The 16,854-nt window shown below is 42.1% G+C and overlaps 1 protein-coding gene across 1 annotated transcript; it reads right to left on the bottom strand.

Moving 5' to 3' along the window:
• Positions 1 to 619: 619 nt before the first annotated feature.
• Positions 620 to 15,506, bottom strand: LOC117499722. The gene is made up of 2 exons (XM_034152306.1): positions 15,270 to 15,506; positions 620 to 13,411 (listed from the first exon to the last, which is right to left on the bottom strand). The coding sequence occupies exon 2, from the start codon at positions 13,191 to 13,193 to the stop codon at positions 1,305 to 1,307; it is 11,889 nt and encodes a 3,962-aa protein (XP_034008197.1). The 5' UTR covers positions 13,194 to 13,411; positions 15,270 to 15,506; the 3' UTR covers positions 620 to 1,304.
• Between the last annotated feature and the right edge of the window lie 1,348 nt (positions 15,507 to 16,854).

The raw sequence follows: 16,854 nt of genomic DNA, 5'->3' as shown, positions 1-16,854 counted from the left end.
TCTTCTTTGACAAATTATTTAGTGTTGAATAATTAGTTAATGTATTATATACAGTAGTACAGAAGTTCTTTCAATTGTGGGGCATATGTAAATGAGTTCTTTGGACTTTTGAGAAATATGATGTCTTTATTTCTACATCTTTTACCTGGGGTTTCCCTCAAGTTTTCTCTTACATAAGTTGAAGGCTTTGCTCCAGTGGAGGAATCGCTCTCCTCTGCCCTGCAGTGGTCAAAGCAGGTTACTGCTTCTCAGGGGATCAACAACACGTAGGCTGCTATGAAGCTGGGGACTCTCTGCAGGCATTCTCACCATAGCTGTGTACATTTCCCATGGGTATAATAGGCTAAGACATACACACATGTGTCATTAACAAAATGTTATTTTCCCTTTTTTTGTTTATCAACTCTCTGAGGACATATTATCGTGCTCTCTCAATAACACTTTGTAATTGCCTTATGCACCCTTTCTATGCACTAAAAAGACTGTTCATTGTGAGTCAGACCCAGGGTACATTTCAAGAGTGTAAACAGGATGCCAGTGGCAGTAATATTATATTGTTATTACAGTCTTCTGGGTAGTAAAATGAAATCAACATGCAGCAGCAATATTTTACATTTCCTTTTTGTTTATTCAAAAACCTTTACAATGTGATTCTGAAAGACATTGTGGTGAAATTGTTTGGATGAATGAAGTGTTTTTATTGCTTTAATTAGTCCATTCCGCACTACTCTGTATCACAGCAACATTCTCACAAACTTCCAACTTTAAAAATGGAGTACTGTATGAAATTAAACCTCAAAAACAGCAATAATCACATTACCATTGTCTCACTTTGACAAACTAGGCGTTACACCATCTGCAGATATTTCATTGTCACTTCACCAATTTTTCATGCATCACAAAATGGATTAAAAATAAATAAAACTTAAAAAGGCTTGCCAATGTTCATAGCAGAAACCAATGTTTTTCCAAACTACTAAACACTATTGTCACACTGTTGCTTTTCTAATGTATGATAAAATACTTATAGGTTTAGGAGACAATGGGATACTTATTCATGTATACACAAGACACATATTTTAACTTCTCACATTCAAAAGTCAAATGGAATGGTGAACAAAAAATAGCAACAGTGAATCTCCAAAATCAACAGCAGCAATTCTTAGAGTATTTTCACTTGAAGTCATTCACATACACTTAAAATACTGCATATCTTGATCCATTCATACTGTGCTTTTGGGTACTTTACTTGTCTGTTTAACAGTATCAACCCCTTTAGAAGAAAAAGCTAACAGTCTTTGCTCTCACCAGTCAGACATCTCCATAAAGTCATCCAGTTCACTGATGCTTATTATATCACGGGGCTGACTTTGTGAGTGGGCTGAGTTATCATTTTCACAAACCGGGCTTCCTGCAAGCTGGCTGTTTGTGTCAAACTCTGGGAAGGATTCATATGGGCCATGTGTGTTGTAAACTGTGTTATATGTTTTGTCTTTATCATTAACTGTGTCCATGTATGGAGTCTTCTCTGGGCTGTAGCAATGCCCGTCAGAGTTCTGTCCCATCTCAGCGGCTGTGTGTCCATAGCTGTGGCTCTGCCTGACAGGCTGCTGGTTCTGGTTCTGGTGGACGGTCACAGGGGCCGATAAACTGTGGGAGGGCACAGAGTTGATAGATGGAGCTTGGTAGTCTTTGGGATAACCATAGTTGCCTTGATAAACCCCAAAATGCTTGCCAGCTGGAGATACCTGCATTTGTGGTTGGAGCTGAGGTTGTGTGTACGTCTGCTGGGGCGGGGCTCGGGAGGTGCTTTGGCCAGACTCGCGCACATTCAGCTGGATATACTTTCCCGTCTCTGGGTCGAAGAAAGTCTTAGTTTTAACTTGAACCGGCACATCAACCACAAAATACTGACCAGAGCCGAGGTCTTGCAGCACCTTACGCTGGGTCATTGGGTAGGAATGGGGGTAGCTTGACTCTACATGGTACTGTGTCACTGGAGCTGGAGCTGGGTGTTTGGCATGATGGAGAGTGGGAGAAGAAGAAACATGAGCAACTGTCTTAAGAGCGGAAGTGTGGGAAGCAGGGCCAGCAGCATTAGGCGGGGCAACAGGGATGGAAACGGGGGCAGTGACATGAGGTGATGCAACTGCGAGGGAGATAGGACCAGTGGCATGGGGGGAAGCATAGCTGTGAGAAGATTGGTGCTTAGAGTGTAAAGAAGCCAAGCCAGACCCCGCTGCTGGAGCATGAGCGAGGGAGACAGGTGAGGAAAAATGAGGGGAAGCCACAGCTCGGCGGGTGTTGGAGCATACCTCAATGGAGGAAGGAATATTGGCGTCTTCTTGAAGAGATTTCTCAACTCCAACAGGGCTGTCTGCTACCGTTTTAGAGATATCCTTCTTTATTCTACGAGTTGTCAACCTTTTTGCTCTTCGCAAGGCTTTCTCACTCTTTGGAGGAACAGTTGGAGGCTTGCCCATAGAACGGGACATATCACTGCTGTAGCTACAGGCCGATTCTGGTCTCTCGTAGTCATACAGGCCTCGTAGGTCTGCAAGGTCTGCTGCACTGGTGGCACAACTCTCGCCATCCTCGGACATGTTGCTGATGACGGAGCGAGAGTCGTCTTCATCTAGAATAATGCTCCTCCTTGAGTAAGGTCTGTGCTGGGAGAGATGGGCTGAGTAATCTTGAGATGAATATGGATAAGTGGAGGATTCTTTGATAGCAGCGAGTCTGTTTAAACCTGTGTCAGGAGTACCAGCGCTGCGTCTCATTATCTCCTGCTCTTCATCTCCTCTCTCCAGGGGTGATCCTACCCGGAAATCCTCTCCAAAGCTTTTATGGAGGCGTGGTTTGACCGACTTGGTGAGAGAGGGACCTCTGAAAGTGTTGTCCTTCACCCTGAACATTGAGGGCTTGACTCCCAGAGCAGGAGAGGAGCTGTTTGAGCGGGGCAAAGATAGTGCTGGAGATGCAGTTGCATGTGGCCTATAAGACCTCGTGTGGGATCCTGAGTCCTCGGCTGAGGGATTCTGTCTTTGTTGAGAAGGTGAAGGGGAGCACAGTTGTCTTTCTCTGGGTCTCTTCTCTGAATCTGTTGAGGTGATGGCATAGTACTGGAGGGAATCCATCTTTGGTGTTGCTCTTTTCTGCTCCTCCATCTGAGTGGCTCTCTCCTTTTCTCTGTGATCAGTAAACGTTTGATCTTTCTCTTCCCTCCTTTGAGCCCCGATCTCCTCCTCTCTTTGAGTTTGCATCCGTTCTCTTGCCACTCTCTTCCCCTCCTCTTGTATTGCTGCTTGGCTTTCCTCAATGAGTCTGGTCATCTCCTCTTTGGCTCTCCGTTCTTCTCTTTGTTTTATAAGTGCTTTTTCAACAGCTCTCGTCTCGTCGTCCTCTCTCTGAGTTCTCATCCATTCTTCCCTCTTCTGCCTCTCTCTCCTCTGCTCTTCAATCTTCTGATCTGCTTTCTCCTGCTCTTTGCTCTGTTTCATTCTTTCCTCCTCCAAATTTCGAGCAGCTTCCTTCTCCTCAATCTGTTTGGCTCTCCTCTGCTGCTCCTCAATGAGAGTGGCTCTCCTCTGCTGCTCCTCAATGAGAGTGGCTCTCCTCTGCTGCTCCTCAATGAGAGTGGCTCTCCTCTGCTGCTCCTCAATGAGAGTGGCTCTCCTCTGCTGCTCCTCTTGTGCAGCTTTCTCCTCTTGCTGTCTCCTCCTTTTCTCCTCACTTTCTTTGAGCAACTCTTCCTCCTTTCTTAATGTTGCTCTTCTCTCCTCCTCAACCTTTGTTCTCCTCTTCTCCTCAATGTCTTTTATTCTCTGTTCTTCTTCTGTTTGTTTTGCTCTGATCGCCTCTTTTTCTTGAGATGCTTTTTCTTCTTCTGCTCTTCTTTCTGCTGCTCTCTGTTTTTCCCGCCTCTCCTTGATTTTAGCAGCAATGGCCTCCCGTTCCCTTATTCTCCTCTCCTCTTCTCTCTGAGCAGCTCTCCTCTCTTCTTGAGCCAGAGAAGCTCTATTTTCCTCTATCATTTGTTTAACTCTCATTTCTTCTGCTCTTTTCTCCTCCTCAATCCTAGAAGCTTCTTTTTCCTCAAACTGTTTAGCTCTACTACGCTGTTGTGCCTCGATTTCCTCATGCCGAGTTGCAAGCATTTTCCGTCTCCTTTTATCTTCCCCAATGTTAGCCAGTGCATTTTCAATCTTCCCATCTTTGCTTGGAGTTGCTGTGATGTCTTCTACACTGTGTCCTTCTCCCACAACGTGTTCAGGTGGATTGGAGCTATCGATTGTCTTGAGGTGTTGTGATGCAGAATTGCTTCGTAGCCTGTTGACTGAGGTTGTTGATAGCGACGGAGGATTATTTGGCTGATGAATGCTTTGTTCTTCTTGACAAACTCTTTGGTTATCAGTTCCAGACACTTGTTTTTCACTTCTCTGGTTCGAAAGATAATTTGTTGGTGACTTGCTTGTTTCTTTGAGGTGTTGTGCTTGTTTTGAATCTCCATCTAATATACCTTTATTGGCTTTGGCATCCATTTGCATTTTGTCTTGTCTTTCTTTGTCGCCCAGCTTGAACATCCCCGTCCTTTGGTGTTCTTTCTCTGTAATTGGAAATACTACAGGTTTGGGCTCTTTGATCAACTTGGAGTTGACCTCCGTCTTTTTTGGCACACTTTTCTGTTTCACAGGGAGGACTTGTGGGTCAGCAGTGAACACCGGACGTCTGCTATGGCGGGTCTGTATTATTGGAAAGAATCCCTCCTTTTTGTTAGGCGGGAATTCCTGAATTGGGTTTGCTTCATCTTCTGAAACAATAACTTTTAACCTGGCATAGTCTGCAAGTGCTGATATCTCAGGTATTGTGGATACCCTTTCTTTTGGCTTTGGTTTAACTTGAGGGTTGTCCTTATCTGTATCCTCATATGTTGGGTGGGTGTTTCTTGAGCTCTGCCTTTCCCTTGCTGATAAACTGGGCTGCTTCACTGTTTGATGTTTTCTGATGTGAATAGCTTGACTGGCTTCTGTCTTCTCATTTGTCTTCCCATCACTCTGTTTCGAAGCCAGGTTATCTTCTGTTTTCCCGTTTTTCCTTTTCATATTATCATCTTGAACTTTTGCTGAACTTGTTTCCACTGTTTTCCTTTCACTTTGATCAACCGCATGTTTTTCTTCATTGCATGATTTATTGCTGATAGCTGCCTTGTTTGGTAGTAATCCTGGAAGTTCCTTTTCCTTTGAAACCGCATCTGACGTATCTTCAACATTTGTACAGTTTTGTGTGTCATCATTCGTTTCTGATACCCCTTGTACTTGGAAGTAGTCTCCCACCATTGGTTGTTTCTTTAAATCGTCCACTGTTTCTCTCATATTGACTCTTTGAGGCTGTCCTTTTTCAGCCTGAGTGTTCTCAATGGTTGTGTTTATGCTGTTTTCTTGATTGCTGATTTTCAGTGAATCAGAAAGCCTTTTAATACTGGACAACACACTTTGTACTGCCAATTTCTCTTCCAAACTGTCTTGTGCCTGCTTCTCACTGTTTGCTGGAGCAAGGTCTTTGCTTCTGTCTTCAGTGTTTAAAGTGTTTACTTTTTCTCCAAGACTGGATTGTCCATCTGAGGGGATAGTGGTGACACTATGTTTTCCCACCATTTTCAGGTTGACCTTTTCAGTTACTGCGGGCACAACTCTGATGGCAATGCTGCCTATATTCACTATATCATCCTCTTGGTTATTTTTGTCCATGTGTGTCTCTTCATACTGATGTTTTGGAGACACTTGGGTGTTTTCATTCTCAGTTAAATTAATGGAGGGACTGATTTTGATGAATGGCTTTGGTGGTGTAGAGTCACACATGCTTTCTTCCACTAGGGGTGCACTGTTGCCATCCATGTTTCTGCTTTTGGATGGATTTCTGACAGTTGACATTTCTTCTTTTACTGACGGCTGGATGTCATGTTTTATCAGAGTTTCAGCATCAGCTCCATTTGTGTTCTCTATCACTTTGGGCTTAGAGTTGTTGTTGGTATGTGTTGTTGGACGATCGTTTTGTTCGGTACTAATCTTTACTTTATCTAGTCTCATGCTTTTTGCTGAGTTTTCTCTTGCCGTTTCTTTTGTTTGATTTTTAATTTGATTTGCCATTATGTCCTGTTTGTAGAGAAGGGGTTGCGATTCAGCCAACACTTTATTTTTAGCAAGTTCAGTGACTGTGGAGGGTGCACCTTTTTCAACCAGGGATTTTACAATTATAGTAGAACTCTCCTGCTGGAGATTAGTATTTTTCTCTGTGACAGTCTCAGACACATTTTTCATTCTAGCTTCTAGGGTTGAAGTTTCTTGCCTGTTTTCGTGATGATTATTCATACCAACATTAGTTTGATCTTCCTTCTTTGTAGAATGAGTGTTCCGTACAACTTCAACCTTTGGCTTTACCATGCTAAGTTCCATTGAAGATGTATTTCCTTTACTTACTTCCAGACCCGAGCTAGAATTACATTTATCTAGCTCTGAATTATTGCAATCTTTACGATTAATTTGTTCTAGAGTGCTCATATTACTCTGACCTTTGTCCATAGATTGCTTTCTTTCTCGCACACTAACCATTATTCCTGTGATCTTCAAGCTCTCATCATGTTTCATTTCCGTCTCTTCTGTCGTCATAGGTTTTGAGCTTTCAGATTCAACCGCAGCTATAGCTATTGATGGCTCCTCTTTCTTCTTGTTGAGATGTTCAGTTTTTACATCAACGTTGTCTTTTAGTCCCTCTTTCTGCCTTGAGCTTTTTCCTTGATCTACCTCCTGTTTTTCTTGCCTGTTTTTGGGTGTCTGCTCCTTACTTTGTATTGGTGACTTAATTCCAGTTTGATTTTCATTCTTTTGATTTTCAACCAATCCCTCATTTGCGCTCATGTTATAACTTCTATCTTTTGGGTTTTTTGATGTTTTGGGCCCATTGTCATTGCTCTTAATTAGTTCTTCATGGTACAATAACTTACTGGAGATTGCGGCAGAGTAAACTGGCATTGAAGCAGAGCTTGGAGGTGAAAAAGATTTGACTGGATCCATCTGTATTTCTGAAGGCTCCATCTGGTGCTTGAGGGTGTAATTACTGGACATTGTGCTTTCATGTTTTTTAGACATTTCCTGTGCTGGTGGCCTCTGTCGTATAATCATACTCTGACTACCTGATAACTGCCTGGCAGGATTTTTGGACATAAACCCTTCTCTTACTGCAAACCCCTTTTCCTTGATAGCTGAAATTTCTTTTTCAGCATGGGCTTTTATCCTTGAGGTCAGAATCTCCTGCTTGGTCTGTGCTCTCTCTTTACTGGACAATGCTCTGGGAGGGGTGAAGTGCGAATCTTTATCTGAACCTTCATTTCGCTCCGCTGACTTAGGATTTCTTTCCAAGGGGAACAGTTTAGGCGGATGAGAATCTCTTTGTTCTGAAATATCAGTGTGTTTCAGAGGGTCAGATTTCTTCGACTTTTCAAGACTGTCAACCTTAACTTTATCAGTAACATTGTCAGTAATTGCTCTTTCATCTTCATTGAAAGGTAAATAATTACCACCAGATAATTTGAATTCCTTTGATGACTCACTATAAACATACTGACTATCTGTCAACTCCTTCGGTTTCAAGCTGCCTGCTTCCTCCTCATTCTGTGTGTTATCTGTTGCAACTCTGCTTGTAGGACTAGATTTATTTTTTGTTTCAACTTCATCAAGAGATACAACTGGTATTTCATCAGCGTCATTTGAAGAAACATTTCCTGCAGCCAACACGTTGTTGCTGGTTGGTGAAGTTGTATCAATAAAACCATATTTCTCTCGAAGACGCACATATTCATTAACCCCACTATCAACTTGATCTAAATATTGCTTGCTTAAAACTGAGTCATCCCTCTGTTGATGCATTTGTGTTGACTGCTGTTGATCTGCATTTTTATTGATATTTATCTTTAAACAATCATCTGTCTTACTCCCATTTTCTTTTGTTAGAACTACATTTCTGACTTTCTCCTTTTGCTCTCCTCTCATTTTCTCTTTTATTTGAGCCAATTCAGCTTTAGCTTTAGCCAACTCTGTCTTAACTATCTCAACTCTATCCGGCTCTCTTTTGACCTGCTGTGTCACTGGCGACCTTTCATGCATATTATCTTCTTTAGCTAGCTCAACTTTGGTTAGTTCTAACTTTGCCTGCTCTGCCTTTATGTCTTGGGCTTTACTTATCTGAGTTGAAGGTTGCTCGGCAGATTCTCGACTAGCATTTATTGAATCTTTCAAAACTGTCTCTTGTTTTACATCTTCAACTTGAACGTGATTTATTAGGACATTTTCCATTTGAACTACCTTAGTGTTATTTTGGTCGAATTTAACTTGTTTCTCTTTTATCTGCTCGAGTTTAGCTTGATCTGCTTTAGCTTTTTGCTCTTGTGTTTGCTCAAGTTTAGCTTGTTCTGCTTTAGCTTGTTGCTCTTGTGTTTGCTCGAGTTTAGCTTGATCTGCTTTAGCTTGTTGCTCTTGTATCTGCTCTAGCTTAGCTTGTTCTGCTTTAGCTTGTTGCGCTTGTATCTGCTCTAGCTTAGTTTGTTCTGCTTTAGCTTGTTCTGCTTTAGCTTGTTGCTCTTGTATCTGCTCTAGCTTAGTTTGTTCTGCTTTAGCTTGTTCTGCTTTAGCTTGTTGCGCTTGTATCTGCTCTAGCTTAGCTTGTTCTGCTTTAGCTTGTTCTGCTTTAGCTTGTTGCGCTTGTATCTGCTCTAGCTTAGCTTGTTCTGCTTTAGCTTGTTGCTCTTGTATCTGCTCTAGCTTAGCTTGTTCTGCTTTAGCTTGTTCTGCTTTAGCTTGTTGCGCTTGTATCTGCTCTAGCTTAGCTTGTTCTGCTTTAGCTTGTTCTGCTTTAGCTTGTTCTGCTTTAGCTTGTTGCGCTTGTATCTGCTCTAGCTTAGCTTGTTCTGCTTTAGCTTGTTCTGCTTTAGCTTGTTGCTCTTGTATCTGCTCTAGCTTAGCTTGTTCTGCTTTAGCTTGTTCTGCTTTAGCTTGTTGCTCTTGTATCTGCTCTAGCTTAGCTTGTTCTGCTTTAGCTTGTTCTGCTTTAGCTTGTTGCGCTTGTATCTGCTCTAGCTTAGCTTGTTCTGCTTTAGCTTGTTCTGCTTTAGCTTGTTGCGCTTGTATCTGCTCTAGCTTAGCTTGTTCTGCTTTAGCTTGTTCTGCTTTAGCTTGTTGCTCTTGTATCTGCTCTAGCTTAGCTTGTTCTGCTTTAGCTTGTTCTGCTTTAGCTTGTTGCGCTTGTATCTGCTCTAGCTTAGCTTGTTCTGCTTTAGCTTGTTCTGCTTTAGCTTGTTGCTCTTGTATCTGCTCTAGTTTAGCTTGTTCTGCTTTAGCTTGTTCTGCTTTAGCTTGTTCTGCTTTAGCTTGTTGCTCTTGTATCTGCTCTAGCTTAGCTTGTTCTGCTTTAGCTTGTTCTGCTTTAGCTTGTTGCGCTTGTATCTGCTCTAGCTTAGCTTGTTCTGCTTTAGCTTGTTGCGCTTGTATCTGCTCTAGCTTAGCTTGTTCTGCTTTAGCTTGTTGCGCTTGTATCTGCTCTAGCTTAGCTTGTTCTGCTTTAGCTTGTTGCTGTTGTAATTGCTCTAGCTTAGCTATTTGAGCTTTAGCTGATTGCTTCTGTATCTGCTCGAGTTTAGCTTCTTCTGCTTTTATACGCTCTGCTTCAGCCTGTTCAGCTTTAACTCTTTCTGTTCTGATTTGTTCTGCCTCCATTCTCCCTTTTTCAAATTGATCTGCTTTTGCCTTTTCTTCCGCAATTTGCTCTGCTTCAATCTTTCCTCTTCTGGCCTGTTCAGCTTTAGCCTGCTCTAACCTTGCCTGCCTAGCCTGCTCTGCCTTTGCCAGTTCAGCTTTTATGTGTTCTTCTTTTAGCCTCTCTGCTTCAGCTTGTTTTACTTTGACCTGGTCATTTTTCTGTAATTTGGTTTGCTCTGACTTTGTCTGTTCATCTCTGGCACACACTAGATTTTGTCTAGACTTTTCTTCTATTTGCTCCTCCGTTTTCATATGTTTTGGTTTAACCTGGTTGACGCGTTTGTGCTCTGTTAGTTCTGCTTTGGCCTGTTCTGCTTTGCCTTTCTCCGAACCAATCTGCCCTGCTAAAATTAACCTAGCTGACTCCCCCTTGGGCTGATCCAGTTGAGCCCAGTGTTGTGCCTTTGCCAGCTCTGCTTGGTTGTGTTGTGCTTTGATATCCTCTGCTCTGATCTGTTCAGGCCTAATCTCAATACAATGTCTATCTTTCACCTGGTTAGCCATTGTGGGGGCAAATGCATTGCCAGGGTTAGATAATGAAAATGTCTGCCTATTTGGTTCCAACTGTGGTTTAGTTTCTATTGGCTGCTGACTTTGCAATTCATACACCTTTAGATTTGGCATATATTGTTTCCTCTGAGCTGTTTCTTGCATGAGGGTACTGATGTCTTTATTGAAATTCAACGTGTGTTGGTTTTTATATTGTTGATCAGCATATCTGTCATTATTCTGTGTCAAATAATCATCTTTCAGTTCATTTCCATCATTGTGTCCGTAATACTTTTGAAGTGCATATTTGTCCTTAAAAGCTCCAAGGTGTTGTCCATAATATGCTGGGTTTTCTATACTGTCATTACTCAATGGAGCATTTCGTTTCTCAAATTCTTTATTTACACTCTGCTGATTTTGTCTGTATTTGTCTCTTGGTGAATTGAGTTCCTCCTTTATTATGGCTGCTCTTTGGGAAGCCTGTGCATGTTGGTCTTTTTCCATTAAAGCAGTTATCTCTTGTTTCCATGGAGAGATTGCTTTCAGATTGTCTGTGTCTTGGCTGTTTGTCATTATCCACTTATCATGTGAGGACACATTACTGTCATCATATTGTTTGTCTTTGAGCTGCTGATATCTATCCACTTTTGTGAATTCCCTTTCCACTGTTTGATTTAAATGTTGCTCAGCATTTGCCTTACTTATTACGTTTTCTCTGTGTTGAAAGTTGTCAGCATTTACCCGTGGTGTTTCTGTAGCTGTATAGGATTGTTTAAACTTGTATACATCACCTCCCGGAGATTCTACATTATCTATCCCGCCTTCCTTATAGGGAGTAAACGACAATTCTTCATAGAGATTCTGTCCATTAGCAGGAAGATCTTGAGCATAATTTTCAGGTTTAAGGTCAGTGAAGCCTGAGTGTTGAACCATCTCACTTTGCATCTGAGCTGTTTGGTAATTACTTGTGATTTGGCCTATATGTTCAGGTTGAGAATTTAGTTTTGAAAGCATCAATCCAGGGCTATGATAGTGGTTTGCATATTGATCTGAGGCAGCATTAGTCCTGGTGGATTCCTCTACCTGGAGAAATTGAATGTCTGGATCTGGAAAATCAGGGATGTCTATCACAGTGTCTCTTGGCTCCTGGGTAGAGGGCTGTATGTTTTTCTCAAATGTCTCCAAGCCTTTGAATTTCGTAGGACTGTAGGTGCTTTTGACTCTTTTCCTATTATCTTTGAGATTGAAGAGTAGGCTGCTGGCTCTGGATCTGTAGCTGGACATCCTAATATCAGGAGTGGCTCCTCTGCTTTCTGCTCGCACTGGAGCATGCTCCACAGGTTGAGGAGAAATTGCATTCTGTCCGACCTCTGATGTCTCTGCTTCTTGATGTGCATAAACTAAAGGCGTGAGCAGATGGCTGATGTTGAAGGGGGTCGTCCTTGTGGTACCACTGGTAACATTTGGTGCCATTGATTCTGCATTGTTGTTAAAGATTATTGAATTGTCATTGCTACAAAGCCCTCCCGGTTGATTTGTTGTCATCCCTGTTATACGATTTTGCTCCGTCATCATTTTTATTTTTTGTTGAAGGGCTTTGACTGAGCTTATGGTGTCCTGGACACGTCGAGACATATCACTGGAAGGTGACGCAGTTGATGGCCTTTGTGGTGGAAGCTTGTTAGTTCCTAGGCTCTGTGTACGCTTTCTGTGGGGGTAATGACCAGTCAACTCCGACTCACAGCGTTTCTCCACAGCAGGAGCTTTCTGCATCATTGTAGATGTTGAAGTGGATCGTTGATGAGTGGGAGGAACAACAGGTGCCAAGTTATTCCTCTGGTCTCTGATAACCCTCTCACCAAACTGATAAGGACCCTGTGGTTGGGCCTCCAGTGAAAGCTCCTTGTACATCGGTGTCTCATACCATTTAGGAAACTCCGAACAGTGCATAAACCCTGAGACTCCTCCTTGTGAGAAGGGAAACCTGTTATAGTCCCTCCATACCTTGAAGGGACTAAACTCACTGTGTATAAAGAAGTTAGAGTTACAGTTGACCTGAGCGGAAATGCTGTGATTACTATGGGAAGAGCTCATAAAAGAGGATGCCGAATTCATGTCAGACACTGCTGCCACTTTAGAGGAGTACAAGTTAGTGTCTTGGGAGGCAAATGTGTCATATGAAGGGAACTGACCACTGTTAAAGTTTTGCTGGTAAGGAGTAGAAAACTCTGTAAGTTCCCTTTGGATACTCATCAGAGCCGATTTATCCCAGCTTGTCTCATTACCATCCGCCACTGCTCCATCCCTTTGTCCCTCAGAGTTAAAAGCTCTGATCAGAGAGGATACTCTTGAACGGCTTCTGCGTTGCTGTGAATTCAACTCTGTGGCTCCATTGCTGAGAAGAGGCAACTGTTCTTGCCCCAGAGTTTCCCGCTGTTGAGAGGTTTCCACAAAGGATTGCTGGAATGAGGCAGAGACCCTCCCCTTTGTCTTCTCTCCATAAACCTCCCACTGTGGATCTCTCTGGATCTCTGCCCCATACATTCCTCCATTGATCATGTCCTGTCCATACTGCTGCATCCTGAGGGTGAAGCTCTCATGTGAAGCACTTTTAAGGTTCTCCCTCTCTCTGTCGTCTCTGTTCTGGCCACTCTCGTTAAATGCCAGCTGTCTGTCTCTCTGGGCGCAGGGAGAAGATGAACAGAGGTCTGAGTCATTATAAACAGCCTCATCTCCAATGCAGAGACTCCTAAATGCTCGATCTGTCAAATTGCTGACCTCACGGTCAGTCTCATCCAGAAAGGACCCACCGCTGGAGGTATCACTGTAACCTCCATCGCTGTGCTTTCGATGCCCGCCACTTTTTCGGCCTGAGCGGCGCTTCTCAACTGAGGTCATGATGCAGGTTTGCAAGCAAGGATCTCTGTCTTCCGTTGTTCAGTCATTCATGCAAACACCGACCTTGAAATGATTCACTCCGCCTGCTGCTTGAGCTACAGGACCCTAAGTTTGGGACCTCTTTGTCAGGGTTTTTATGTTGGACAGCTGGTAGCTCCTAAGTCATTGTGCCTTTTAGATGGCCTCTGTCCAAAAAAATCCTGGAATTTGTTCTTTTCCTAGAAGAGAAAAGGAAGGAGAATTAGCCTGGACATGCACTCACGTAACCTTTCATCATAGAAAGTGTTTTAAAATTGTGTTTGCATGATGTGTGCGTGTGTAATGTATTTCAACCCCGATCCAAAGCCTGGGTATACATGTTTTTTCTTAAGCGGGATCATTTTACAAGCTGTAACTCGTTTGTTGGGGTGCTTATTTTATTATAGTTGACCCTGATAAGAAGCTTTCTCCCTTTGCATTAGGCAGCAATGTACTGTATGTGGCTCTCAAAACAGCCCTGTAAATCCTTCGACTCAATCACCATGACCTTTAGAGTCATGTTGTGAATAAGACTACACTGTTGCTAGGCACAGTGATGGCAACTTCACGTGAGTTATTTTGAGAAAGCAGGATGCGTCAATACAACACACACATTTATTTTTGTTGGTGTTTTACCTTTAGAATAAAAAAGCTAGATATTGACATTGGTTTCATTGAAAGAGTCCTTCATTGAAAGAGTCCTGGTTATGACCAGTCAATTGAAGTCAAACCTCTTTGTTTTTACCACAGAGCAGGTGTAAAGCAGATTGCATAGAATTGCTCCTATCATTACCAAAATATATATATAAAAAAAAGTGTATAAAGCGTAAAACAATTATTAGAGTTAATAGGTTAGTGGTTATTTCTGTCCAAAAATCTTTTTTCATGAATATCTGTTTTTTCCTATATCCATAATATAAAACAAACAAGGCCGTGCATATGAAGGTTGTGACATATTTCTATCTGTTGACGCAATGGCTTTTCTTAGCTTTGTTACTCTCACACATCACCAATAAGCTGGCTACTACATTGCTTGTGGATGGCCTTCAAACTAAAATGTAATGTAAGTGTTTATAATGCAAAACATACTTAGCAAAAAAAGCCTTATGGTTAAGTATAACAGAATATTTCTATCTTCCAGCTTGGGACCATCTTATATCCTTCTAACTGCAGACGTCCCTTGTTGTACGGTGCTTTTAAAATAAAATGTTCACACATTAAGGTGCAACAAGGTAACGTCATGGGTATGTTCTGGGTAAATTTACTGCAGCTGTCAGGCAGCTTTCACCTTGCTCAGAATATCCAGGAGTTCATTAATATCTTCTGAACTGGACTCCATCCATCTCGAAAGCATCTACAGAACCGCTACACACTGCACTGCTGTACTGCCCGGCCAAGTCACTATCAAACAAAACTGGTGCAGAAATGAAAGGAAGTTTAAAAATATCATGCACCATCTTTCTCCTAAAGCAGAAAATCAACAGCAACTAAGGTAAGGGCAGGTATTTTGACTCTTAGCATCTTCCTTCAATCCATTGTAAGCACTTAACAAAACAATTAGCACACAGAATCACTCAAACATTAGAAAGTAGCACTAAAAAATAATGCGCAATTATGATAACTGCCCTTAATTTAATCAGTTTTTGCAACAAAAATGTAATGTCAAACTGTCAGGTAATTTCGGGTAATTGTGACAGGTTTATTTTTGTCCAGTGACGGCCCTCTAACTCTAAAACCTGACACCAAAGGGACTGTGGCCCAAATGGAAAGCAGCAGACCTTTCAAATCTGAGATTAGAAAGGAGGTGACTAAATGTTTATAAATATCAGTCAGTCAATACCTTTTTTACCAAATATATACATATAGTTGTAGATTAAGCAGATAATTCTGCATACGTTTTCATGTATTTATTTGCAGGGAAATGCCCGCTCTTACACCTAAATTCACTGAAAATGCATGCATGGTATATCAAGTATATACCTTTACCTAGGCTTTTTAAACGTTATTAACGTGTTCCTCCTTGACCATGACAACAATGTAAAATGGGCTTTGTCTTACCCTCCAGTTTTATAATCCATAATTTGGGTTTATTGTAGACTCCTACGAATGCTTCCAGAAAAGCCTTTGCTTGTCTGATCCTGTCCTCTGATCCTTTCTGTCTCTTTCTATTGACAACAATCCAAAGCAAAAACCTCGATGTACTCCACAGCCCGGTCTTTTAGCATCTGACCAGAGGCCAGCAGCGGGCCCCGGGCCTGGAGACCAGACAGAAATAGAGGAGTAGTCCCAGAGAGAGAGTCCACCATGGGGGGACAGAATGACGGCTTGAGCTTGCATGCAGGTCTGTGAGATCCTTTGGTGTCGAGTGTCGATGGATGAAACAAACAGCCTCTCAACTATTTATAAATCTGGACAGCTAACTCACGTCTAGGAGCTGGAGCTAACTGTCACAAAGTAGGAAAGTGTTACAACTGACCTAGGGGGTTGTGTGGTCCAAACCAGGAGAAAAACCGAATTTCCTAAAGGTGTGTTATTATTGTGGGTGGGTGTAGTTTGGGTGCCCCTCTGGGAGATATAAATAACTTATTTGCCCCACACTAGAGTTTCACCCTCTTACTTGAACGGAATTAACATGTACTATAAGGAGTGTCAACAAGTGGCTCCTGGAAACCATAGACCTGAATGCAGCCCCCTATAGACTGTAAGACCAAATAACCAAAGAATACTTTTTAAATGAATTTCCTTTTTAAAGAGGTTTTATTTAATGACACGTATATGAGGGCCTCATTTCAACATTAATTTGAACACACACTTATTAAGGTACTTAAAGTATGGATGTGTAATCTCCCTGACTACAGCCTCACTCACCCTCCAGTTGAAGAGGCCATAAGGGGAGGAACTGTACCTCCCCCTTCCCCCTCCCCCACCTTCCTCCCCTCCTTCAGGCCGCTGCTATAATAGGAGATTGCTGTAGCAGATAGTTTCCTGGGATTCTTGGCGGGTGCACGGCCAGCCTGGCGGGATGATGGACACACACACATGGGCCTTAATGGAGTCGCACTCCTCCATGTAAGCCCACACACACACACACACAGATGGTTTTGCATACTAAATTTTGAGAAAAGGCTGAGGTAATCCCTTTTTAACTAATCTCTTTCCTCCCCTCTAAACAACCTCCACCAACTCATCCACCATATTCTCTCCACGTTGGCATCTTTGTCAATCAGTAACATCCATGTATACATTTCCTTCATGTTGATGAGATAATCAGCCTAACAGATATGAAACATCCTTATTCAGATGTGCTACTTGCTGCTGTATTGTTTTGTTTTGCTACATACTGATGGGCCTTCAATACTCAGCACTTGTTAAAAAATGTTTTTGATTAGTAAAATTAAATTTACAAAAACGTCCCTCAGCAAATATTACTCAGTGTGTGTTAATCTAAAATGATCAATTTACCAACTGAAGTTTAAACTGAAGGCTGGTGTAGTGTCTGGACATGTTTCCTGCTCCCTAAGTCCCTCTAGTGGACAAACTGAGAACAGGTGTTCAATTCCTGTACAGACTGTACTGACATTTATTTTTTATATACATATATCCAGTCTTTGCACAGTGCAAATCTCCAACTTTGTTCGAAAAA

Source organism: Trematomus bernacchii, unplaced genomic scaffold (genome assembly GCF_902827165.1).
Source record: "Trematomus bernacchii unplaced genomic scaffold, fTreBer1.1, whole genome shotgun sequence".
Classification (NCBI taxonomy): domain Eukaryota; kingdom Metazoa; phylum Chordata; class Actinopteri; order Perciformes; family Nototheniidae; genus Trematomus; species Trematomus bernacchii.
Note: the sequence above shows the minus strand (reverse complement) of the source record. Positions and strands in the feature narration are given on the sequence as shown.